Raw genomic sequence first — 25,167 nt, 5'->3', positions numbered from 1 at the left:
CTAACACGGCACTCAGTTTCCACAGCTGGAAAACAGAGATAGGAACAGGTGCGAGGATTAACTAAAAGAATGTTTACAACACTTAGCATGACACTTGGCACAGTGACTAATAAATGCTAGTATTTAATATTGCAACATCGTCATTATTAACTTGACTAATAACTTGTGACCTGGTAGGCGACCAGTGAGAATAATGAAAAGTACCATGACGAGGTATTGAGGTATTTGTGTGGAGGTTGGAACTGAAATTACTTTCACTAATTTTTTGTGAACAGTTCGGCTGTGTAGCTTTTCCTCTAAGAAGCCAATAGCAATAGAAATGAGATGATTCTAACATCAGTTTCAGTCCCTACTGGAGCCAAATTTATACCAAGCTGTCCAAGAAATGCCTGCAGGCCACCTAGTGTGCTGTGGGGGACATGTCCAAGTTATACCTTTAATGGTAGAACAGTCAGCAAATGCCGGAGTGCACGGGACAACCTGGGAAATTACCTTACTTGATTTCTTACTAGATACTTGGAAAGGGAAAAAATCTGAATTTTTAATGCTTTGAAAACTCATAGAAGAATGAATAAATGAATGAATGAATGAATGGGAGAGGTCAGCCAAGAAATGGCTATAGTGAGCCAGCTAGGACATGAGTGATGCCTGAAGCAAAGGGTTTGAGGACAGCAGAGTTAGAAAGCCACATATGGATTTTTAAAAAGTTAAAACTAAGCAACAATGAACTTTATGAATTCCTCTATATCATTCAAAATGGATAAATCCAATATCAAAAAAGAGTTCTATTTATAGTGAGAAGTCACTGTGCCAGCCTGTCCCCAAAAGCGTTTCTTCCAATCAATGGGGTCGGGGGGAGACAGTATGAGCAGGCAGGGAGGAACAGACGAGGAGTGGAGGGGGCTCCCTCACGCATAGCTAGGGGTCCGGCTTCAGTTATTCCACCAAAGACAAAGGGTGGATTCACCCACTTGTAACAGCAAGTGGTTGATGATCGGACCTTGACCATCTTCTACATGCTTAATCCAAAACAACAAGCATCCATCCAGCACCGCGTAACACGTCCATGTATGGAAGCCGGTCCCTGCCCAAAGGAACCTGCAGTGTGGCCAAAGAGGGACATCTTAGAGCAATGCTGGGATGAGAGCTACGCCTTTTCCATTCAGAAAGACTTTCTCACGAGCACTTTCTGATACGCCACACTTAGTTGCAAATTCCTGTGAGTCTGGGAATCACTAAGGAATGACCCCATATTGAAGACAGCACTGAGTTTTCCTTGAAATCCCATTTCATTGAGTCCTGGTGCCTGAACAGAAGAGAGAACGTCGCAGGAGAGATTACTGCAGGGAATTCTAGCCCCGCTGGGGCTGGTCTTGGGCAGTGAGACGGCCTGTGGTGGTTGGTGGCATGGGGGCTGAACAGCCTGCAGCAGCCACAGAGACAACCAGCACTGCTGAAGAAACAATTATTCATGAGCCTTGTTAGAGACAGCAAGGAAGACTTTATCCAAGGGGACCAGCTCCATGGGTGCAGCGGGGAAGAGAGTGAACTCCACCCAAATACAGCAGGGGCAAGTGGAAGTTCCTAGCCACGCAGCAGAGTGGGGGTCTCGGGGGTGAAAATTACTAAGAGGAAACATCAGGAGTCAGGGGGATTCTGGCTAAACTGACCTCACGGGATTCTTTTGGAAGGCAGGTCAGGGCAATCAGATATCACCTGGGGTGGGAGGGAATGAGGAACCCGGTTAGATATCGAGGGTGATCAGATATGGAGGATGGGGGATTCTAACTAAACCAACTTAGCAGGATTCTTGCTAAAATTGGACAAAGAAGAGACGAACATGGAAGTCCAAGAGTCGAGGCCGAGCTGAACATTTCAGAGGAGCCTGAGTAGAGTTTGGTCAAGGAAGGAATCTCTGTAGGCACCAGAGCTGGAGGGGCAGGACACTAGCCTCGCGGGTGTCAGCGGCAGTAGACAGAGCTACCACGGAGGGTGGTGGCTGCTGAGGAGAGGGAGGCAGCCACCCGAGAACCTGCCGAGGTCAGGGACCCACTCAGACAGACCCACCCTCATTCTCACATTATTCACAGCTCCTCGTCCCTGTTCACAGCCTGTTCCAGTCCAGGCAGAGACAATCCCAAAACCCAAAACACTCACAACCATTGCTTCGGAACACAGTCAAGTTCTTACTTCTATGAATTTGCATATCTTCTAAAACTCTTGGACCTGAAATTTAAAACGCTGTTCTAAAAAAAAACCTGTACAGTTACAGTAATGTGTTTCTAGCATCAGTTCTCCTGTACAATATTAGTCTGGGGAAATATGTACAAAATTAGTACTTTGATTATAGAAGAAATGGGTGTCTAGATTTTAAAACAAATTAAGGGAAAATATGCAGATGATTTTCAATAGTTGTCTTCCTTTTAATCTAGAATATGACAGCTATTTTGTTCCTAGTTTTTCAGCGTGACTGGCTGATCCAGATTTTCTTCTTTTGGTGGTATATTTGAGTGTAAGTTGTCATGATGATTGACAGACGAGCTGATTATAACATTCTCCTAGTACAACCAACCAACCGATTGAGCTGCCTCTCAGGTCCCGGACCCCAAATGAAGATAATCCCTTCAGGTTCCTGCAGAATAGGGACTCAACTTCCAATTTACACAGCCCCTGGCACTCTTGCTGGCGTGGACTTGTCTAGTGTCTAAGGCTTGGGCTGACACACAATTGTGCCCACTCCTCAGCAGGTAGTAAGAGAGGTCCGAGGGGCATGGATAATCAAAATGCCAGATAATATCAGAAGGTCACCTTAGCAAGTACAAGAAACCTCCCAGATTCAGGTTTGATCTTGTGAATATTTGCTTGAACTCATTGGTGCTGGTCCAATTTGTCAAGAAAACTCTCCCTCAAAAGGAATCAAAAGGGGAAATCTTTAGAAAGAAAAGGGGCAACTGCTGGAAATGCTGTATGTCAGGAATAAACACCAGCTTGTCTCTGGGTGAGAACCCCAAGGATCTATCCTTGGACAATGGAGAAGGCCTCCTATCATTTTAACCTTTGCCCAGCCAGGATGGCCAAATATAGCAAAACTGAGTTCCTGGGTGTCTTACCCCTTTCCCACCTTCTGAGGAAACACAGGAGCTCAGAACAAGGCCACACAACACTGGAGGGTCTCCTGCCTCACGGCCCGCCTTCCCCAAGGCTGGGAGCCACCAGACCTACCCCCCTACCCCACCCCCACCCCGTCACCTCCCGCAGCCCTTATCAAAGCATAACCCTCAAAATATGAAAAACATAATTGTCAAATTGTCAATTGTCATAATTGACAAATAGCGAGCATACGTCAAAGTTTTATTTAACTCATTAATATGGGAATCGTTAGAATGACAAATCTGGTTTAAAGAGGATATGGAAACAAAGATTTTATATAGCCAGAAATAAGATTGTTAAGCTAAATACAAAACAGAAAACACAATCACTGTATCTTATCCATTTCTATAGGACAACTTGTAATTTTATCGAGTTATAAAATGCCATAATCAATAGTAAATGGTAAGTCAAACAAAATTATTGCCTCCTAGGGGTCAGCAAAGTGTTTCTTAAAGGCCGGATAGTAAATATTTTCTGCTTTGCAAGCCAAAAGGTAAAATCGAGGATATAATGTAGGTGCTTATGTAACCATTTAAAAACCTAAAAACCATCTCAGGCTGTAAAAAACAGGCGGCTGGGGCCGGCCCGGTGGCGCAGCAGTTGAGTGCGCGCACTCCACTGCGGTGGTCCGGGGTTCGCAGGTTCGGATCCCGGGCGCACACTGACGCACCACTTGTCAAGCCATGCTGTGGCGGCGTCCCATATAAAGTAGAGGAGGATGGGCACGGATGTTAGCCCAGGGCCAGTCTTCCTCAAGAAAAAAGGGGAGGATTGGCATCGGATGTTAGCTCAGAGCTAGTCCTCCTCACACACAAAAAGCAGGCGGCTGGCCGGATTGGCCCACAGGACATCCCCGTGTTCGAGGTGGGACTGTAAGTGCTCTAGCGTGCGTGGAAGACCATGCGGTCAGCTTTCCTCGATATGTCCAAATGTTGAATATTTTTCTTAAGCCATTGAAGATTTCCCAGCGTCTTACTCCTTCTAGCCCTCATCTTTGCTGTTACAGAACCGTTAGACAAGTAGATGATACTGCAACCATGATTTGGGTCTTTGTTCATTCATACACTCAGTAAACACTTAGGGATTATCTGCCACCAGTCAGGCACGACTATAGGCACCAGGACCCAAAAGTCAATCGAGCCCGTCTCTGCACTCAGGGAGCTAAGTGCCTACCAGGATAAAGAGACGCGTGTACAAAACGCTATAATGAGTCTGCCAAATACTATAATCAGGATATGCACAGAAATGTTATGGAGCATAGAGGAGAGAGCAAGTCATTCTAGAGGCGAGGGGATGCCGTGGCAGGCTTCCCAGCTAGAGGGTGACATTGAGTATATGATGCCTTAGTGTATGATGGCGGTAGGCCCAGGCAGAGGAGGGAGGGAGGGGCTGTTCCAGACAGGGCAGGAGTTAGAGGCAGGCATTTCTGGGAGGGTCCGGGTACTTATTCCACTGCCATAGCAGCTTTGGATACAAAGTAGGGAGCGAAGGGAGCTCAACCTGGAAGGGAGGGGAGGCCCTGCTGAGCCAGCTCTTTTAGAGCCCGTTTGTCTGAGAGCCTCTGTTCAAGCTATTTGCATCCACTTCAGTGTCCTACTTTTCTTTTCTTTCCCTTTTTTTTTAATGACTTGTGGTCTTCAGAGTTAAACTTTAATACAATTTTGTAAAACTCAAAGTCTTCAAACTAAGTACTAAACAGTCCTTAAAGTATTCTCAAGATTATAAAATAAAAACGTACAGTTTATCATTCATGAAATACTGCAAATTTGGAAAATACTTAGTAAAAACATATAGTTACAAAGGGTACATAGATTAATTCATTTAAAAATTTTTAATGCAAAAAATTAATAAGCTATTTTAAGGATATAAAAATGCTCCAAAAAAAGGTTTTGGGGAAACCAGTTTTACGGAAATGGGCATTGGGTGAGTCGCCCTCCGGCCTATGCAATGGGTGTCTAGAAGCCAGGACGAGGCTGGTGCCGAATGTCTACATTTGGGAAACCTCGGCTGAAGCCAGAGAACACGGCAAAAAGGGCCCTGGGCAATGTGTAGGGCAGGAGGAAAAGAGAGCTGGGAATGCAAGAGGAGAAACCCCAGCGCTCAATGGGGAACTAGAGGGATCGTCAGTGCAGGGAGCCAGGGGAGGAGGAGGCTGCAGAACCTGGGAAAGAGAAGAGCAGGAGAGACAGGGCAGCAGTCTCAGCTGCTGTGAGTGAACAGTGGTTGGAGGTCATTTAAGGGGACAGTTCAGAGGTCATTAGAACCCTTTGCAAAATCTAGTGGAGCGGCGAGAGCAGCAGCCAGATGTTAGTGAGGGCGGGTGAAATGTAAAGTGAGGCAGTCAACACGCCTGTCCACCTCCTGTCTCAGAGCTGGGGGCAAGGCTCCATCCCTCCCACAGAGACTGGGAGATAGGAGGCGCTATCTTCCTCCATGGGTACATTTCAAAGGATGGCTCCCAGGTCCTCGAGAAAAACAGTCCTGAGTTGTAACACTGGCAAGAAGCTTTCAAGAAGATTGACATCTGAAAGGGACAGAGAATGAATTTACAATTACAAGTTTTCTAAACTTAACTGCTCCAAGAAAGGGGAAGACAGGGGCCTAGAGTCAGGAAAAGCCTGTGTAAAGCTTAGTCAAGCTGAGGGGTGGTCTCCGTCAGAGGACTTAGCATTTCTTTTCTAGGCCCCAGTTTTATTATATTCACAGGCAGTGCCCAGCCAGACCAATTATTTAGTTCCATTTGCAAAATTTGAAACAAAACCCAATCAAGTCTTTTTCATTTCTTTTTTTTGGCCTAATATCAGGGTGGAAAAGTAGTTTGTGGTAGTAATGCTGGGAGGGGAGAATACCATTCCATGACTACTTTTGGACTAAAGAGGAGACGAGAGAATTTGAAAATTCTTAGGAGTTCTAGGTGAGCGCCATTCCACACTCAGATCAGCATCTGCACCCCTGGAGGGCTCATGACACCTGCAGAGGCGCAGCACGGGGAGAAGCGGCACTGTGACCACTGAGTGTGGTTTGCCATTCACCTTTTGAAAACTCCCTGAATAAATGAATCTGTGATATGAAAAGCATAAAACAATGTTAGAACTATCTGTGATTTATCAACTGAAAAACCAAATAAATCACGCTTGCTCAGTATTCTGCCAGCATCCCCGACAACTAGAGGCGTCTTTCATTTTGGCTGCTATGAAAATTCTTCAGAAGCATGTGGGGCTTTTATGCCAGTTAGCTGTGCAGGTTGAAGATTTCAAAAATGCAAAACTACATATAACTTATTCTAAATTATTCTTTCCTTGAATTCCTAAGAAGCCTCCTCAAAATTGGGCAGACCTCAAGGCTGATAAATGGTAAACAGGCTCAATTACAGTCTGGCATCCAGGACACTTCCAGCTAGAATGTGGACCAACAACCTCATTTTCTTTGGAAAGTGCATAATTTGTAAGACTCCCATTTAGTTGCCAGCTCTGAAAAGGTGATAGAAGTCATTCATCACAATAATGACAATAAAAAAATAATAGCTACTCTTAGTTGACACTATTTTTAATCTTTATACATAACTGCCCACAGTAGATACTCCTTCCCCCGTTACACAGTTGGAGAAACTGTGTCTCAGAGAAGCGTGACTAACCTACTGTACTGGTCACAGTCACCGAGTGCTGTAGCTGGGATTCAACGGCAGCGGTGTCCTTCCTTCCCCTCTACCCCACAGCCTCTTTCTAAAGAGGAGTCTTATCAGCCCTCCTAGTGGGTAAACAGAGACTGTTTATTTAGAAAAAGTGACAACATCCTTCAGTTTAATTAATCCTAAATGAATTGTTAGGCTCTACATGTCACCAAGTGAAATTCCCTACAATATTCTGTCATATTCTTAGAATGCAAAAAAAAAAGTTCACTCTCAGAAATAAAAGTCCCAAACTTCCAACTGTCCCCAAATCAGTTTGGGCTCCTAAAATGTCATTCCCGAGATCCCTTCCTACTTCTTTTGCTTTTGAGCGCCATCTAGTGAACACTAGCTTTCATAGCGTTGAAAGGAAAAACTTCCGCAGAGACGCAATGGGCCCTCAGCCCCGGCCCGGCCAGGTGAAGCCTGAGTTCCAGCCAAACTGAGCAGAAGTCCCGCCCTAGGACAGGACCCAGTCACAAGAGGTGCTTCACTTCCTGTCCAACACGTGGGTGCTGAGACAGCACCAGAGAAGGGGATAGTGAGGTGACTAAGAATGACAAAGAAATGATAAAGAATAGGGCAAAAAAGCAATCAATATACAGCCCCAAGGATGTGGGGCAAGTGACAGGACCATCTGGAGGGGAAGGGAGGGGGTGGCGTAATGAACTGGAGTTGGTGAAATGCAGACCTGAGACCCTCCCAGGCCTGGCAGACAGGGAGAGCCTGTTCTCAGGCCTGACAAGCGTGAGTGCCCTGGGGACCAGAAACAGGAGGTTTGAAAAAGACAGTCTGGGACCATCAGGGATCTATGATCTCCGTGAATTTATAAACTTCTTGTGATCAGGACCATAATCTTCTTAACTGTAACTGTAAAATGCCTCAAAGTGTACCCTGCAGGCAGGAGACATTCATTTAAATGCTTTTGATCACATGATGGAGAGCGAGAGACAGCCTTACAGCTTTCCTCACTCGGCAGGTTGGGAGTGCTTCCGAGGACCTTTGAAATGCACACCCAAGACACGTAAGCAAATCCAGGGGAGAAACTGAAACGGAAAATGCGCTTACACTGGAAATATCAGAACGATACAAGTATTTCCAAGCCCCGCGTGGCAGCTCACTTACTTCAAGCCACGTGCATTGCCGTCACGTTTGAACAACAGAAACAAATGTGGAGCCCTGTCGTGTCAGCCTCTACTTGCTACAAGGAAGCGTTCTGCCTTCTGAAGCAGCGACGGCACACGATGGTTTTGAGCTTTTGTTTAGTTGAGAGCCTTTATTCAAAGGAAAGCATTCCTGGAAGTCTGATACGTAAACCCGTGAGAGGGGAGATGCTGGCGCGGGCGGCCTCCCACGCACTCTCCCGCATCCCCTATTGGCGCCTGGGAGCCCCGCGGTGTCTCCTGGAAGCCCCATACTTGCAAACCAGCAGGACGCTGTCAAAAGCGAACACTGTAAACAGACATGCAGATATTCATCCTTCCACTGGCTAAAGTGGGCTTTCATTTTCTCACTAGGATGATGACGTCAGCAACATCGACTTTGGAAGCTTGTTGTGAGTACTAATGAAGACATGTTTAAAGGGCCCTGCACATACCAAACACAACAATGGCCCTCGGTAAATGTGACCTCCCTGTTTGTATAAATAATTGTCATTGGCTCCTGGTGAAGCTGGAGGTTCAGGATCATGATCCCTGGGGCCACGTCAGGGACAAGGCCTAAAACAGAATGACATCAGTACTCTGACTATGGCCAGAATCCACATGGGGAGCTGAGGACTAGGCCAGGACCTCTGGGTGCCAGGATGAACCTGGATCTTGCCCACCAGCTGCCAACTAGCAGCTACTGACACTGCTGGACTCACTAAGGCCAAGTGGCCTGGGCTGCCTCTACGCAGAGACTGTCAAATTTGCTCTGCAGAAGAGCTACCCACATGGGTCAAGGACAGAAAATTAAGCCATTTTGCCAGCAGGCAATTATAGTAAGCCCAGAGGATGCCCCAAACCAGACTAGGTGTTGGTGGGTACAGTACAGGCTCATGGAGAAACCTTTCTATAGTGCCCGCCATAAAAATAATCTACTTAAACGGTATTTAAGCAAATCCAGGAAAATAAGGTAATTATAGACCACTTAGTCTACACACCAATCATCAGGACTTCACTTCCTCAAATCCACACTCGTCTTGATTATGACTTGAAAATATTCTTCTAGAAAATGGCATCTAATTGTTCTCTTCCTAATTGACTGTTGATCTCAAGTCTCCTTGTCCTCCCTCTTGTCGAGCTACAGACCGTGTTTAGAACACAGCGTTTTAGGTTGTTGCTACATAATGTTTACATTATTAATAGTGACCAAATCAAGGGCAAAGAGTGGGAAGTTCAGACTAATTTGTTTTGTGCAAATGTCTGGCTGTGTTAAGGAAGAGGCAAATAGTTGTATGGCTTACCCCTGAATGAGTCCATCATTCTAAGGAGAAACTTCTTTGGGATATGACAAAGAAAGAAAATGATAACAACATAGGGAAAGCTTTGCTTGAGGAATTTCTACTAGTAAACTTTCACTCCTCATAGAGCCAATCTCTTCTCTTCCAAGGCGCTTCCTCCCCAGAATTGGCTCACAGCCGGTTCTCAGTCTTTACCTAAAGCCCAAAGTTGTAGGTATGATGTGTAAGTAAAGAGGGTCACCAACATACCTAGGGAAAACGTTTGTACGGTACCAGAGTGGAAGCAGTATGAACTGCTTCACAAACTAATGTAAATATGGTCTCTCCTGTTGGGACTCGAGTTACCTGCAGTCTTTGCACGCCTGGCCCAACAGCATCCCGGGGCTCTTTCCTTCCCTGAACCTCTCCTCGCACGTCCACGAAGGGACAGTGCAGGGAGTTAGAGGACGTGAGCACGAACAGGCAACACTCCGCTTCCCCAAGGCTCGGCTTCCTCGTGTGTGACGTGAGCACAGCAGCCGAGGAGGTCTCTAAATACCTTCCAGCTCTACAATGCCATCTACAATGTAAAATTCCAAATATGGATAAAATAGAAATCTAAAGCAATTAGTTGGTCTGAAATTCTTAGTGCTGGAGATTTTGAAGGGCCAAGTGGATATTTGCAGAATGAATGGGTGTTGTCTTAGCACCCAGGAAACTGGTTACACAGCAAGCAGAAGCTAAGCTCGGAGGTGTGAAGTGGCCCACTTCTTCTCTCTAGACTGGTCCTGAATAAATAACGTGGGGAAAGCACGGAATCTGTGAACTAGGTGCGTTTGCTCTTCAAATATACCCAAATTTGGATAAATTCATTTCTCCAATGTTGCCTTATTGTGTTCTGTTCAGACTATGCCTGGCTGGGCTGAAGGAAATTGTGGTAAAACAGAAATATTTCTTCAACGGGAAACTCATTTGGTTATCACTGATTCCCTGTTCATCTTCCGAGGGGCAGATCAGTGCATCCAGTCCGCTTTCCCAGGGAGACAGGTTTCTCCCTGCAGGCCGAGGGACATCGAGCCGCTCGCTGACGCCTCCCTCCTGGCTTCTGGTTTCGAGACCACAGTCCCGAGTGTAAACCTGCTGACAGCTGTTGTTTATTAAACCAGGCCCTGGATGTGAGCCACCTGGGTGGTCGGGGGAAATCTGAGTTATCTTCTAAGCAGGACAAGGATCCCTTGACACGTCCAGCTTCAGGGGCTCGAGGCAGGGAAAGTGGATTCCCGTTAGCCAGGCCTGGTTGTCCAGAAGGGCCCCTCAAGCTGCAGAGATGTACAACCTCACGTGAAGTCTTTTGGCAAGTCTACCTTGTCGGGAGACCCAAAGACATGTTTTCAAGGACCTGCTCTGGCCCACAGCCTGGGCTGGTCTCTGTCATCTCCCTCACTCTTGCTTCCTCCAGCACAAGGAGGCGAGGGGTGGGGACAGCGAACATGAGGGTCATTGGAATCCTCACCCACGAGCTGACCCCCAAAGACCCACACACAGAGCTCCTGTGGTCATAACTTTGACAAAGCAGCTGACTGTGTTCTCCGCTTGAAGATTCACAACAGACATTAGCCCATTAATGACCCTAAGAGGTTTAAAAGTGAAAGGAGAAGCAGTGAGTTTGGCAGGAGAGAGACTGGGAAAGAACAAGGGGCGAGGAAAGAACCTTGCTATGTTGATTTTACCCGCATTTCTTTTAAACTTATTTAGCCACCAAACCTCTTTTTATTATTAGACTTATTAAGTCCTGATGAATTAGAGGTCTGCAAGTGTTCCCACTTGGGAAATACTGGATCAGATGATTACCAAAATCATCCTAATTCTGAAAATTCTGTGTTCTATTTACATACCTTCTGAAGCACAATTTGGATAATACCCCTCCCTTGCCCCAAAATCCTCCATGGCTCCCACCTGCCTGAAAAGTGCGAATTCCTTAGCATAGCATTCAAGACCTACCAAAGTCTGGGGTTAACTTACCTTTCCAGGCTCAGTTCCCTTCCTTCCCGTCCATGAGTCTCTGCTCCCTCCAAACGTGGCTTCCCCTGCCCTCTCTTCACGTGTCTGCTGCGTCCCCACCTCCGTGCCTCCACTCATGCTGCTGGGTCCAGTCGGCATGCCTTTCGTGGTCTTTGCTCATACAAACGCAACACACTTGACACACTCAGTTCAGACAATCCCCTCCGTGGTGATCTCTGCTCTAACTTATATTTAGAGCGCGTATTTAAAGCTCTTATAGCAGACAAGGTACTGGGCTGCTTGTACAGAAGAATCTAAATATATTTCTTACCTCCCCCAGGCTTCTTGGAAGAACTGCTTTCTACGTGGTTGCCTGTCCCTAGTTCCTTGCACATAATAGGTGCTTATTGAAACCATAATCTGAGGGATAAATGGCTGATGTGATTCAACAGGAAACCCTTCCAGAGCAGAAAGAACATTGGTCTGAAGACCAGAGGCCTATTCTGGTCCTGCCATCGGCCCGTGGGCACCAGGCCACTGGCTTCCCTGCCTGAGGGCTCAGTGTGCTCTGTTCTGTGGGGACAGGGAAGGGCGGCAGGGGCCTGGGCTTCCACAGCTCAATAGTCTGAGATGCTCTTGATTTATAATCCACTTTACAAGGAATTTGAGACAATCCTACAGAATTAAGAGTAGAGTAAAAGAGAACAATTAATGACTAAAAAAGAACAGACACCAGAGGTCTATTTGAATTTTCCAAAGGAAAGAATCTCTAACATCAGGGCCTTAGGGATTAGCAAGGGACTAAGAGAAAAATATTTTTTAAATCAGGAAATCATCTTGAGTTCTCAGAACTGTCCACGTAAATGAGTGCCTACTTTACTACTTTATAAGGCACCTCTGATCTTAAATATATATGTTGACAACTCATCTCTGCAAAAAATGTCTGCCTTAACCAAACAAAATCTTAATTCTCTAGTGCACTGGTTCTCAAAATGTGCTCTCCAGATCAGATGCATCAGCACCACCTGGGACCTCCTTAGAAATAAAATCTTCAGTACCCATCCCAAACCTCCTGCATCAGAAACTCAGAGGCTGGGGCCAGTAATCTGTGTTTTAACAAGGCCTCTAAATGATTCTGAGGCACAACAAAGTCTGTGCATAATTATATGTGGAGCTAAATATGTTATCACCTGTGTCAATAAACTCATTTTTCAAAGACACAGAAATGTGTGGTTCTCTTTTCACTCCAGCCTGTTACACTACTGTACAACCCCCTCCAAAAGGGGGTGATGGCAAACATATCTGGGGTCTCACCTCTGACGTCGTCGGCCGGTTCCGCTACTCAGGCATCATCAGTGATCACAGTCTGCTCCGTCTCTTACAGCCGATCAAGCAGATCCCTGCCAATTCCTGGCCTGTGGCAAACTCGCCCAGTGTGTAAAGAATGAGTGGACCAAGGAAGCAGAGTGTCGCTGCAGACCTGGCTATGAGAGCCAGGGGCGCCTGGACCACGGGGTCCCAGGCCTCTGTGCCCCTGGAGAGGAATGTGAGCTCGGCCAGGGAACAGGAGCTCCCTGCAGGTAGGTCAGACTCGCTAACTCTATAGACCCAAGAATTTGTTACTCGTGCTTCTGAGAAACTATCGCTAGAATGAATTCAAACGGGGCCTTTAAACCACGGTTCTCAAACTTCAGTGAGCATGAGAATCTCCCGGAAAAGCGCTTATTAAAACACACATGGCTGGGCCCTGCTAGGCTCTGTTGCTGATTCTGTAGGTCTGGGTAGCACACAGGTAAGGCTGATGCTGCTGGTCCAAGGACCACACTTTGGGAACCACTGCTCTAAGTCTTTCTGCAGTATTTACTTAAGACCAATAGGGAAGAAAAAAGAGCCTGCGTGAGCTTTAAGACAGAATACCACATGGTCTACTACCTTAATGTGTGTGTGGGTGTGTGTGTGTATGGGTATATGTTTGAATTGTGAAACAAGTGTGCAGCCCATCTGCAGGGAGGTGTGCGGTGTGTTAGTCACTGGAACACAGCAGGTGCAGAGAGCAGGCCCACAGCTCTGCTGGAGCTGCCACAGAAAAAAGCCAAGACACTTCACTCAAGGAGAAAAACGAATTGCAGGATAATAGATCCTGTCTATGAAAGAAGCAGAATGGGTCCAAGTTTTTTAATAATGACAATATGTTTATGTATCACCTGTGTAATTTAAAAGAAAAGGGGGCATGGGAGGAAGAAAGAGTCAGGGAGCAAGGCCTTGATAAGACGCGTGAGGAGAAGGGGGTTGCGTGTGGCTTTTATGAACAGTAATGTACAGTGTGCAGTTTTTATTTTAATCAGCCGTATTTGCTGTTTCAGATAACTGTACAATTTGTCATTTTAAACATCTCTCTTTCTTGAGGAAGAAGACTGCTTTAATTCTAGGTTGCCATCAGAGCAAGGCACAGGGAGATCTGGAAAAGAACAGCTCCCGCAAAGGTTTGGGTGTTCTAGTCCCTCCACCTCTGCCTGCCTCTGGGGGAAAGGATGGACTGGTGGTGTTCAAATACACGGGAATCAGGCACTCCTCATACCAGTTCAGTTCAACAGACGTTTTGAGTCACCATGTTAGATGCTGGGCCATAGATAGGAAGGAAGAAGGAAAAAATGAAGGAGAGAAAGATACTCAATTTCTTTTTTGGGAAGAAGAGAAAAATCCCCACACCACCTCAGTTCTGCCCTTTTTAATTCATTGATTAAAGATTGTTTTTAAGTGTTAAATATTAAGCCCCGATGTCCTCGGCATGAGGACAGACCCTGCTGCCCGCATGAGCTGCTTCAGACAGCCCCTCAGTGGAGGAGAACCCTGAGCGCGTAGTGGTGCAAGTCCCTCATGGATCTGTGAGGGCTGCAACCCCTCCCATCAGCTATTTCTGTCCTCACACGATGCCCTCATCTGTGTGACTCTGACGATTTACTTACATGATGATCAGATGACAAATTAAGACCTTATCAACCATAGATTAACACAGTGATTAAGATTAGCGGCTTTAAATTAGACCCAAGTTCAAATTCGAGCTCTATCCCTAACTAGTTGTGACCTGGAGCAACATTTCCCCCCTCTAAGCCTCAAATTTCTCATCGATATAATGAGGATCATAGGAATCAGGACATGGCTTTAGGTCGGGCCTCATTGTAGACTGCTCAGCAGCGTGAGCAGAGGGTTCTGATAAGCAGGACGGGGCAGCGGTGTAAGGAAGCCTGAGGTTCCCTCCCTGGCCCTGACGTCAAACTCACGCAAATCAGCTAAGTGCTGTAACTCTAAAGCAGCATTCTCTACAGAGCTGTAAACTCGGCCGCCTCTCTGTTATTCAGCACAACTGGCCCATCTTTTCTACCTGAAAATGAAGAGACAGGAGAGCTCTGTGGAGGGCAGCGCCTCACTGAGACGGCGAGCGCCCTGACGCACCACGGGCATTGTTAATTGCTCAGTTCCTTGTTCTACTGCCAAGTCCTTGCCATTCATCGTATTTTCACCTTTATTTTTCCTTCTATTTTTTTCCTCCATTCAGTATTTATGAATAAACTCCATACATTTTTCATTTCCCTCAATTTTATGTGTTCTGTACATAGAATCAGCTTACTAGGAACTCACTTGGCAAAATTCTCCCAAGAATAAACAAAATTTTCGTTTTCAAAGGTCCTTTTTTTGGCTTAATGAGTTTGATTTTTATTAATCACAATTATCATTATACATACACAGAAAATGCAAATCTAGATCTAGCAGAGTAAATTTTCATGACTTTTCCTCCTCAGATCTAAAAATTTTCATTTTGTCCTTTAATAGGCCTAATGTGTTCTCTGTGACATTATTTATAATAATGAAAATTGTTTTCAAATACATGGGCCACATTAAGTAAATGATGGTACAAAGTGATGTTTATGAGGCATTTTAATAATATGGAAGTACTTGTGTTAACCAGAGCAAGATTGCAGTTTTACTCTCGGGCTACACCTCAGATGGGGGGGTCCATTTTGTTCCTCTAGAAGCTGCTCCTCACTCCTTTTTGAGCCCTTTCTCCACTGGATAGTGGGGGGGCCAGAAGAGGGGAGGGTTTTAAAACCCAGTTTTAAAATTTATCTAATAGTTTAAGCAATCACTTTAGGCAACTCAGTTCCCTTGGAATATGTAGTCAGCCTCAGAGATCCTCTCTCCCGTCCCTTCTCTTCCCCAAGGTGGTGTCTAGATGTCCAGGCAGTGAGGGAGGTGGCTTTCCTTGTCTCACCAGGTCCTTTGGAAAGTTTCCATTCCCACATTCCCCTCAGCTGTGATCTTGTAGTTCTGACTCCAGGCATCTGCCCGAACCCTAGTATTCTCAGAGCCTCCAAATCACCCAGCCAGGGCAAGCAGGAACCAAAAATGTTCCCTTAGCTGGGGGTAGGAGGACAAGGAACTTACTACTCAACCTCGGCAAACTACATCTCTCTCCTCTCTCTTCTGCCTCCTTCCCATCAAGCACTGAGACCAGGATGTTATTTTCCCTCCTTCCTATAGTGATACCCTCCTTCCCCCTTTCCCTGAAATTATAACAGACCGAATGTTGAAAGAAAAAAAACAGTTTACTGATAAGGGAACATATATTGGAAAAGTATCTTCCAAATATTATATCCATTTTATAATGAAAAGAGGAAAAAAGTGAGGTGTAAAATGTGTATACACTATCATCAGAAATTATATAATATGTATTTAGAAAAGTCTAGAATTAAATACATCAGATTTTAAAATAAATTTTATTTTTAAATTCTATGAAAAAATGTGATTAGAGTTGTTTTTCAGCAACCACAACTCAGAACTTGACTCTGAAAAATAACCCCACTTCTTGCAAGATGAACTGATCACTTCTCTTTCAAACCAGGGACTTTGTTCAGTCCTCCTGAGCCCACTGCCTAGGAAACAGCCAACAGGAAGGCGAAATTCGGGGGGCGCAGAGAGCATGCTTCCTCCAGCTCCAACAGAAGACGCCTTTTTTCAAAAACACTGTCCATTTTCACTTGTCTTAATAATTTTAAAACTAAAATAGTAGAAAGTTGTAGTTGCTATTAATGTTGATAAGCCCAGGAAACAGGATATCTTGTTTTTGCTTTCTTTTTAGGTCACCAGCTCACTCTAAAACTCAAGCATAATGAAACTAGTGCTAAAAAGTTCCAACATGAGCAAAATAACAAGGTAAAAACCATATTTTTATATGTTGGTTTTAATTACTGAGTTTGAATTTTGAAGGAACTTAAAAACATTTCTGGGCCTGACTCTTGTTTTAAATAGAGATAAGTAAAAACACTTTTCCCTCATTTGCCAGGCTTTTTAATTTAGTATTTTGAGAGAGAAAAGGGAGTTTCCTGCTGCAAAAAAGATTGAGACAGAAGTCTGGCATTGACTGAAACATATAGACAAGACAACAAAATAACAGAAACAATCCAAGTATTTTATAATATTCCTAACCTTTTCTTGTAAAAATATACATGCAGTTTATCAAATGCATTTCAACAACATTGAAATTTTCATACTAACAATTTATATTCCTGGAACTGAATAATTTTACATATATTCTTGTAAAATATCTTCTTTGGATTTCAAAAGCAAAAATATGTAGAAGAAACGTGATTTGTGAATAATGAGTAACTTCAAAAATTCCTAAAAGTTCATCCTCAGATAAATGTTCCTTCTAGTGTCTTAGATGTCTCTTTTAAAATATTAATTTTACCCTATTTTACTACAATAATTTTATTTTACAAAGGAAAATAACTTATCTAGAACCAGGTTAAATGTAGCCTACAGATAGATTTTTAAATAACTTTTGGGAAAATATCTTAGACAATTTTTAGCCTAAAATTACCTAGTTTCAAAAACTACACCTAAAAATTTTAATGGTAAAAAGTGGGTGACAATCAGCCAGTGTCCACTCTACCTGAGATCTAGAGTGAAAGATGGAAACAAATACATCAAAGCTGGCACTTGAAACAAGTCAATATACAATTATATTACAGTCAATATGCAATCAAGAAGGATACTGAGGCAATCACACCAAATGCTAATCATAACTTCTTGTATCCAAGTGCTCATTGGGAATAATGTGTGCCATTTTGATTTCCTGAAACAAAGAAAATTGAAAAGACAGAAAAAGTTCAGACTCAGGGCATAAAATGACGATGGGACACAGGATCAACAAAATGCCCAGGATGCAGGAAACACCAACTACATCCTGAAGTGCCAGGTAGAATTAAGGACCACATTTCAAATGCAGCAGCAGCAGGGAATAACAATGTCTGCTGTGGTTGGAAGGGAACATGGCGACTTTGATTCACAAAACATTTGCCACCCCTTCTTCAAGAGATGCTTCAGCCTGGGAATCTAAATAGGTTTAGGAAGCAATAGAATACGTTCCGAGTAGGTTGTAAAGTTAAGAATATTTTGGGGGTCATCTCCAACCTTTCAAAGAAGAGATCCTAAGTGGCAGGCATGTTCTTGCATCCCCCAGCAGAAGTAATATTGCAATGAACCATTGGTTTGACCTTGGGTAGCATTTTTTAAACGCTTAAAACTATTTTTCTTCCAGGTAACTAGGAAAAGAAATTCTGAATTATTGACTGTAGGATATGAAGAATTTAACCATTAAGATTGGGATGGAAATTAAAAACTGAAAATGTACAAATTATCATTTAATCTATCTCAAGAGAGATGGCTTGCTTTCTCAAGGAATATTGTATCCACTCTGTCAAAATTCTGAAAACCTAGGCAGGCATATTCACTAGTCATGGGAATCCAGGCATACAGTCAACATTGAGAACCAGCACACGCCACATTTCAAATAGAGAAGAGTTGGGTGCTTGATGACTGGTAAATTCTGGAGAAAAAGATGCTTATGTAATCAAAATCTAAAACACAATCAGTGAAACATATTTGGCTATTCCTGGATGATAATCAAGGTGATAGTAAACCAGGTTTGCTTCCAGCTGCCCTTAAAATATTGCTCACAGATCATTTACAACATGTGTAATTTACTTATTGTTTTGGGGGGAGGGGCTGAACAATATCTTGGGAAGCAAAGCTCGTCGTATGTTAGAATGTACATGAAGGTTGATTGATTATGCAAAGAATGTGGGCCTCTCTAGATGCATGAGTGTTACGGGATATACACACTGTGGTGTGAATGCATGCTCCACACCTCGGCGTCTGTAACACGCACACTCCTTCAGTTCTTAGGCACATTATAAGAAAGTACTGCTTACACAGTAGATCGTTTTGTTGCCAATAATTTCTGAATCGTTCCTTTAAAAGAAGAAGGAACTGGGGTTCAGATGTACATACCATGGAAAATCTTACTTTTCTTATTGCTGCATAAAGCTATTTTAAAGGAAGATATCATATTGGAAAAACAGTGAGGCTGTACTACATGACATGACCAATTCCTGTTTTCCACCACAGATGAACTATGTCTTCCTATAGTTTAATAACTTCGTTGACTACTTTACGCAAATTTGATATGTATAGTATAGGGAGATTGGCATCAAGTTAATCCAGCTCAGCCAGTTGTTAGTGCGCTACTTAGAGAAAAATGAATCCCTCTGTATCTCTTTCAAATGTTCCATTATCAAATCTGCTGTAAAACCTTAATTTCAATAAAATATAAGCACTGTATTCATAGATTTATAATAAAAATGGGTCTGTGTTTTACTAAATATTCCCTGGATTTGCTTTATGGATTATGATAAATGATTTCAAGCATGATTTTAATGCTGCCCAAAGATAGCAAAATATTAAACATGGACAGCAACATTTAAACAGTAAGCTTCAAAAATAAAAACAACAAAATGTTTGGGAAGCAACTTCCCTCTGGTTACAAACCCTTGAAAATTCATTCACGTGGTCTTGCGAATGCATAGCACTCATCCCTATTCCCACTCCAATCCTCCCCTAAAGTGAGGAGCTGATATGGGACAAGGATTCAAACTGGGACATGGTGATAAAGTGCCACAGAGCAAACAATGGTGGCAAGAGATGTACCTACTCACTTCCATATCCCTGGAACTTCCCAAAGGAAGACAGACTTGTTGGAAGCATGATAGGCCAACCAAAAGCCCATGAAAAAAATTCCATCATGAGAGAGAATGAAAATCTAAAGCAATCACCTCCCATAATGTGCCCTCCACCCTCTGTGTTTCAGCTGTGCTCTGACAGCTGCAGAACATGTAGTTTTTGTTTTGTTTTTTGTGAGGAAGACTAGCCCTGAGCTAACATCTGATGCCAACCCTCCTCTTTTTGCTGAGGACGACTGGCCCTGGGCTAACATCTGTGCCCATCCTTCTCTACTTTATATGGGACGCCGCCACAGCATGGCTTGACAAGCAGTGCGTTGGCGCACGCCAGGGATCCGAACCTGTGAACCCCGGGCCGCCGCAGTGGAGCGCGTGCACTTCGCTGCACCACTGGGCTGGCTCCAAAAATGTAGCTTTTGATGGAGAAAGAGCGGTAGGCAGACACTCTATCTCCTGTGGGGAAGGTCCCCTTCTGAAGCAGGTGCCTCTCATTCTTTCAATCACCCACTTTTGGGGTTGGTCTTTTCCAACCAGCCAGAGAAGAGCTGTTGAGGTAACACAGCCCGAGTCTCTGCACTCTCAGAAGACCCACCAGGATCACGGCAGGTTCCAGATGAGGGGCATGAGGTAGACTCACTAGGCCAGCTGTATTCCAAGCCTTAGGGAGAAGGACTCTCTTTGGGTCCCCAGTCTTTACATCCTATGTCTTCTCACAAACAGATCGGGCCTGAGGAAAGGCAGCCAAGATGTGGTTTTTCTCTAATCTAGGCAAAGAGAGTAGTCGCAGCTCACATGCAGTCTTGCTTGCTCCCTGGACGGAAGTCCCTCAGGAGTTTGTGGCCAAAGTTCAAGAAGTTTCAATCACCTGCATCCTCGCCTCTTCCTACCGCCACCTGGACAGCGCTTCCAGCCCTGGTGATTAGGGGAAGTTTCAGGATCCCAAACTTCTCCAACTGTTCCATCTGAGACATGGGGCCACAAGCGCAACATTTACAACTGTTTTTGTTTATAATACCCTGTAACTGTATTAAAAGTACAAGATGCAAGAGGAAGTTCTACATAGAAAGCATTTACTATTTGTATTTCCAGTACATCATTATTTTAGAAAGGATACATTTTTAAGGAAATGAGGGAAAATTTAGTAACAGTTGCAATTAGACAAATTCTCAAAAGTGAAAAGAAAATGGCCATTCAATAAGCCTATTTGAGGTTTGAAGGTGAGATTCTGCACAGGTACAAATTAGGACTAAAGATTCTCTTTTTGATGTGCATTTCTTTCCTGATTATCTCTTCAAAACTAACCAAACTTACTTCATATATTAACTTAGTGATGGGGAAGTAAGACTATATTGATTTGCATTGACCTTAACTGTACTCAAAGATCGGGGCCCTGCAGTGTAGGCTCTACCTCTGCAAGTGTCTCCGCTCTGCCCTCCGCAAGGCTGATGCACAGAAGGTCGACTTCTCGCTGGCCTTCTCCAGTGCGACAGTGCCATTTCTATATGCTAAGGATTTACACATCAGCTCTATCTTGATCCAAGTTTTAATAACCATAGGTTCTGCTCTTACATTACATACAATTCATTCTAAAACTTCCTGAAGATCTAGCAGTGCTTTGTTCCCTAAAATGTGTCAGTGTTTTTCAACCTGGGGGTATAGAGTCTTGAGGGCACACCCCTTTTCTTTTTTTTCTTTTTGGTGAGGAAGATTAGCCCTGGGCTAACATCTGTTGCCAATTCTCCTCTTTCTGCTGAGGAAGGTTGGCCCTGGGCTAACATCGGTGCCCATCTTCCTCTACTTTGTGTGTGAGATGCCTGCCACAGCATGGCTTGGTAAGTGGTGCACAGGTCCACACCCGGGATCCGAACCTGTGAACCCCAGACCGCCGAAGCAGAGTGTGCGAACTTAACCACTACACCACCGGGCCCCCCACCCATTTTCTTTCTTTTCCATCACGGCTCTTCTCTTTCCTTATTGTTATAACTTTTCCCCTTGACTTGTCCTTATTCTAATTTTTTGACATCTTCTGCCCTCCCCTTGTTAGTTTATCTTCTGAGAGAAATTAAAACTCTCAATACTTGTTGTGATAGAGAATGATAGAGAAAATCTGTCACACCTGAAGATATGGAATGACAGAGAGGCAACCCTTGTAAACCCTCAGGGGGCTACTCAAAAAAGTTAGTTTCAATTCTTTTTGCTCCGCATGATTGAAGCAAAGGCATTTACATCTCTTCCACGGTCCAGAACTAGATTACTTGACCTCTCTGGATCTCTGTTATCTCATGTTTAAAAGGAGGTAGGTCTACCACCAACATTGTATTAATTCACTTGTGGATCCATTCAATAAATATTTACTCTATTGATCCAAGAACTCTTACCGTATTTCAGGTACAGAAACCAAAGTTCTACATATTTGGATACCCTGAGAACCATAATAATAACTTGTGAATGAAAACATCTTTTTAAAGAATCCAACTAATAAAACTGTACAAACAATAAACCCTTATTAATCTTCTTGCCTGTGGGTTCTATTCTTTATCTAAGCTTCCACAAACACCACCCATTTTCCACTTAAGATGATCTTTTCTTGGTTGCTTGCAAAACAAAAGGGCTCACGATGTTTTGGGACAGAAGGACCTATGAAAAGTCAGTATTAACAGCAGGCGAGGCACGACAGACTGTCTTTTGTGTGGGCTTGTGCTCCTACGTGCATTATTTTATTTCTTCCTCATAATCCTCTGAGAAGGTGCCTTCTACTCATCTTCACAACTAAGAAAACTCCGTGTTCTCCTGACACATGTGTGTCAGAGAAACTTTCTCTCGGAGCATACCCACAGCTCATAATACAGATGTATTAGTGGAATTAGGAATTACATTATAATTGCATTGAATGTGAAAACATTTTGTCTTCTCATTTTTATTTTATATACATCCACCTTTGCAAAGCATACACTAAGGAAGGAGCTGGTGTGGACTGAGATTAGTTCTTACCATACAATCTGCTGGTTTACTTCTAAGTTTAAATCTCAATTACAATGACTGATTAAAATATGAATTTACTTTTGAGTCCTACAGTTTTCATCCAGTTTACGGGTTTGATTGTGAACATGTAAAGCAGGCCCATCAATATCTTTTAGAACACTGTTTCTGCTATTTCTCTTAAAGGCTGACAGCGTCCTAAGTGCTTCAGCAAAGGGGCTTCTGTACGTACGCGCATCTATTGTATGTGGGTTACTTATGTCTATCTGAATCAGGGCAGTTCTCCTAGGAGCCAAAATTAACTCTGGAGACTACTTTAAACAGATAAGTTCTAGGACAGCTGTGTGACATAATTAGCAACAACAGGGCTTAAGACTATATTTATGAGCTATTCAAGTAAAAAACTAAAGACTGGGCCGGCCCCGTGGCTTGGTGGTTAAGTGAGCGCGCTCCACTGCTGGCGACCCGGGTTCGGATCCCGGGCTCCCACCGGCGCGCTGCTTCTCCGGCCATGCTGAGGCCGCGTCCCACATACAGCAGCTGGAAGGATGTGCAGCTGTGACACACAACTGTCTACTGGGGCTTTGGGGGGAAAAAATAAATAAATAAAATCTTTAAAAAAAAAAAAAAAAAAAAAACTAAAGACTTACACCAATGCTTTGCTGTGATATATTTCTACAAATTCTTCAAAATGTTAAGTTCTCTCACTACAATAATTTCAACCTGTTTGATTAGTTTTCCATCTAGTGCCTATACGTACTTAAGAGATACATAAAACTGTTTCTAGAAACAGTACTAAAGGGACAAGTCATTAAAAATCTATTTGGTTACTCTATTTTCTCCAAGGACTTTACTTGTTACTAGTTAAGAAAGCTTATCTTTCATTATCCTATACAAATAAAAACACCAATTAAAGGCAAGTGATGAGAAGAGAGAGAGAACAGTCATTTATTTCAGTAACCAGACCTTCGGTCAACAATCACAGGGACCAAATGACCCAAGGGTGGGGGAGTCTATGCAGTAACACAGCCTTCAAAAGGCAATCACGTTCGCATTCTCAATAGCATAGACAGGACCCATTTAATTTAACAGAAGACAATCATTCGCACAGTATCATAATAAATATTTCTGTACTAAGACACATATTATGAGAGAGGCAATTCTGAAAACAGTGTCTGTGGCTCACAAACACTAATCTAATCAGCTGGGAAATATTTTCCTGAGGTACTCTTTCTAGAAAAAAAATCACTGGAAATTTATTTCAAAGGTTAGGGTCTTTAAAAATCAGGAAAAAAAAGTACAGAGAATAATTTTATTTTCTAATTTTATTCTAAAATACAAACAAGACTCCTTAGGATTATGTCAACATAACTCCTTGATGTATTCTCGTCTCCAAATCCCTAATACAGAAGTCACAGACATTAGGCTTGAAACTGCTGACACTGGGTCAAAACCAACAGCACACAAAGCAAACTATTTTTTTTAAATCATCAGTTACATGAAACAAGTAATTACTAAGTACAAGGGCTTTTAAATTACAAAGCTGATAAAACAGTTCTACAATTAGCAAAATCTCAAAGGCCAAAAAGGACACTCGGAATTTTTTAAAAACGAAGATGTTTTGAAGCAGAACACTAACTTAAATCATATGAAACAACTTAGACAAGATTCTGATACAAAAATTGCAATTGAGATGAAGCTGAAAGAATGTTTGAATTCAGTCCAGTTAAGCCACAGAGCCACCTAAAACCTATTTCCTTTTCTAAATGAAACAAACATTATCTGAAAACATTTATGCATTTAAATGGTCTGAATTTCCTTTATTTGTCCATGAAATATAAGAAAAACAGTCTTTTAGCAACACAATGTGATAGAAAAGAAAAATGAATCCATGCAGGATACTGTGGGTCCCTTCCTTATCATGGAGTACATCACATACATTAAGACTCTTTCTAGAATTCTAGAACTTCAGGCAAACTCCTTTACTCAAACTAAGACACGCTGCAAAGCTGGGGGGGGGGGGATAAAAATTTCCACCTTTGAGGGAATTTCCATGAATTTCTGGAAAAGTGAGTAAAAAAAGTACACAGCTTTTCAGATCAAAACATCAGTACCTTGATCATTTTAAGTGCCTTAATTTTTTTAAGAAAATTTTAGCTAAGGTTTCATTATTCCAATTATATGGTACTGTGTCATCTTAAGTAGCAAGTATTTTGAATTTTTAAACAATTATGATGGATTTAAGGTAGTCTGTTGGCAAAGGATGAGAAATATCAGAATCTGTCCAAGTGGAACACGTATTAGAGTAGTAAGAGGTTTACCAGTTACAGCTGGATACAGGAAAATAATTTTAGATCCCAAATTCACTACCATAATTAACCTTAGATTAACAAAAAGCCATTGATGAATACAATCTGCTCCTTTGCAAAGGTAACTCTAAGACGACCGTGGAGCGGTCACGTCTCTGGGGCACACCCGCCCCAGCGTCACGGCGGGGCTCCTGGCTGCGTGGTCAGTGTGGATAGCTACTTCAGCAGACTCTGAAGCATGGCCGTTGCAGACGTGGGCCGAGCCTGTCTGCTCTCCATTGCATTCTGAAGGTACTGGATGCCTCCACAGCGTTCCCAAATTTCTTCAAACTGTCTTGGCAAAATCTCAGCACCACGCTTTCGAGTCAGGCCTGTCTCTTCAAGATTCAGCTCACACATCTCCATGTCATCCTTACCTGACAGAAGAGACATCAGAGAATTACCATATCTCTTTTCAGAACCATTTATTATAAACTTTATTTGTGAAATATCTATCAATTCCCATAGATTTGAGAACTTTTAAAACTCTATTTTCTTCCTCTAAGATTGAGATCTTCTTAA

The 25,167-nt window shown here is 43.2% G+C and overlaps 2 protein-coding genes across 5 annotated transcripts in view; one reads left to right on the top strand and one right to left on the bottom strand.

Annotated features, from left to right (window-relative positions):
- IMPG1 (interphotoreceptor matrix proteoglycan 1) overlaps positions 1-17,916 on the top strand; it is a 115,266-nt gene extending 97,350 nt beyond the window's left edge. The window contains 4 exon segments of the mRNA XM_004422049.3: positions 12,625-12,820; positions 16,378-16,405; positions 16,407-16,451; positions 17,839-17,916. Coding sequence (XP_004422106.2) covers positions 12,625-12,820; positions 16,378-16,405; positions 16,407-16,451; positions 17,839-17,916 — 347 coding nt within the window.
- A 5,305-nt stretch (positions 17,917-23,221) lies between these two features.
- MYO6 (myosin VI) overlaps positions 23,222-25,167 on the bottom strand; it is a 157,643-nt gene continuing 155,697 nt past the window's right edge. For all 4 annotated transcript variants that reach the window (XM_087443791.1, XM_087443792.1, XM_087443793.1 and 1 more), the window contains one exon: positions 23,222-25,022. In XM_087443791.1, coding sequence (XP_087299917.1) covers positions 24,823-25,022 — 200 coding nt within the window. In that variant the 3' untranslated portion in view covers positions 23,222-24,822. The remainder of the gene's footprint in view (positions 25,023-25,167) is intronic.

The sequence above is a fragment of the Ceratotherium simum genome, chromosome 19, assembly GCF_057802395.1.
Source record: "Ceratotherium simum simum isolate JZ-2026a chromosome 19, ASM5780239v1, whole genome shotgun sequence".
Taxonomy (NCBI): Eukaryota; Metazoa; Chordata; class Mammalia; order Perissodactyla; family Rhinocerotidae; genus Ceratotherium; species Ceratotherium simum.
The sequence above is the reverse complement of the archived record's forward strand: the minus strand, read 5'-3'. Positions and strand labels throughout refer to the sequence as shown.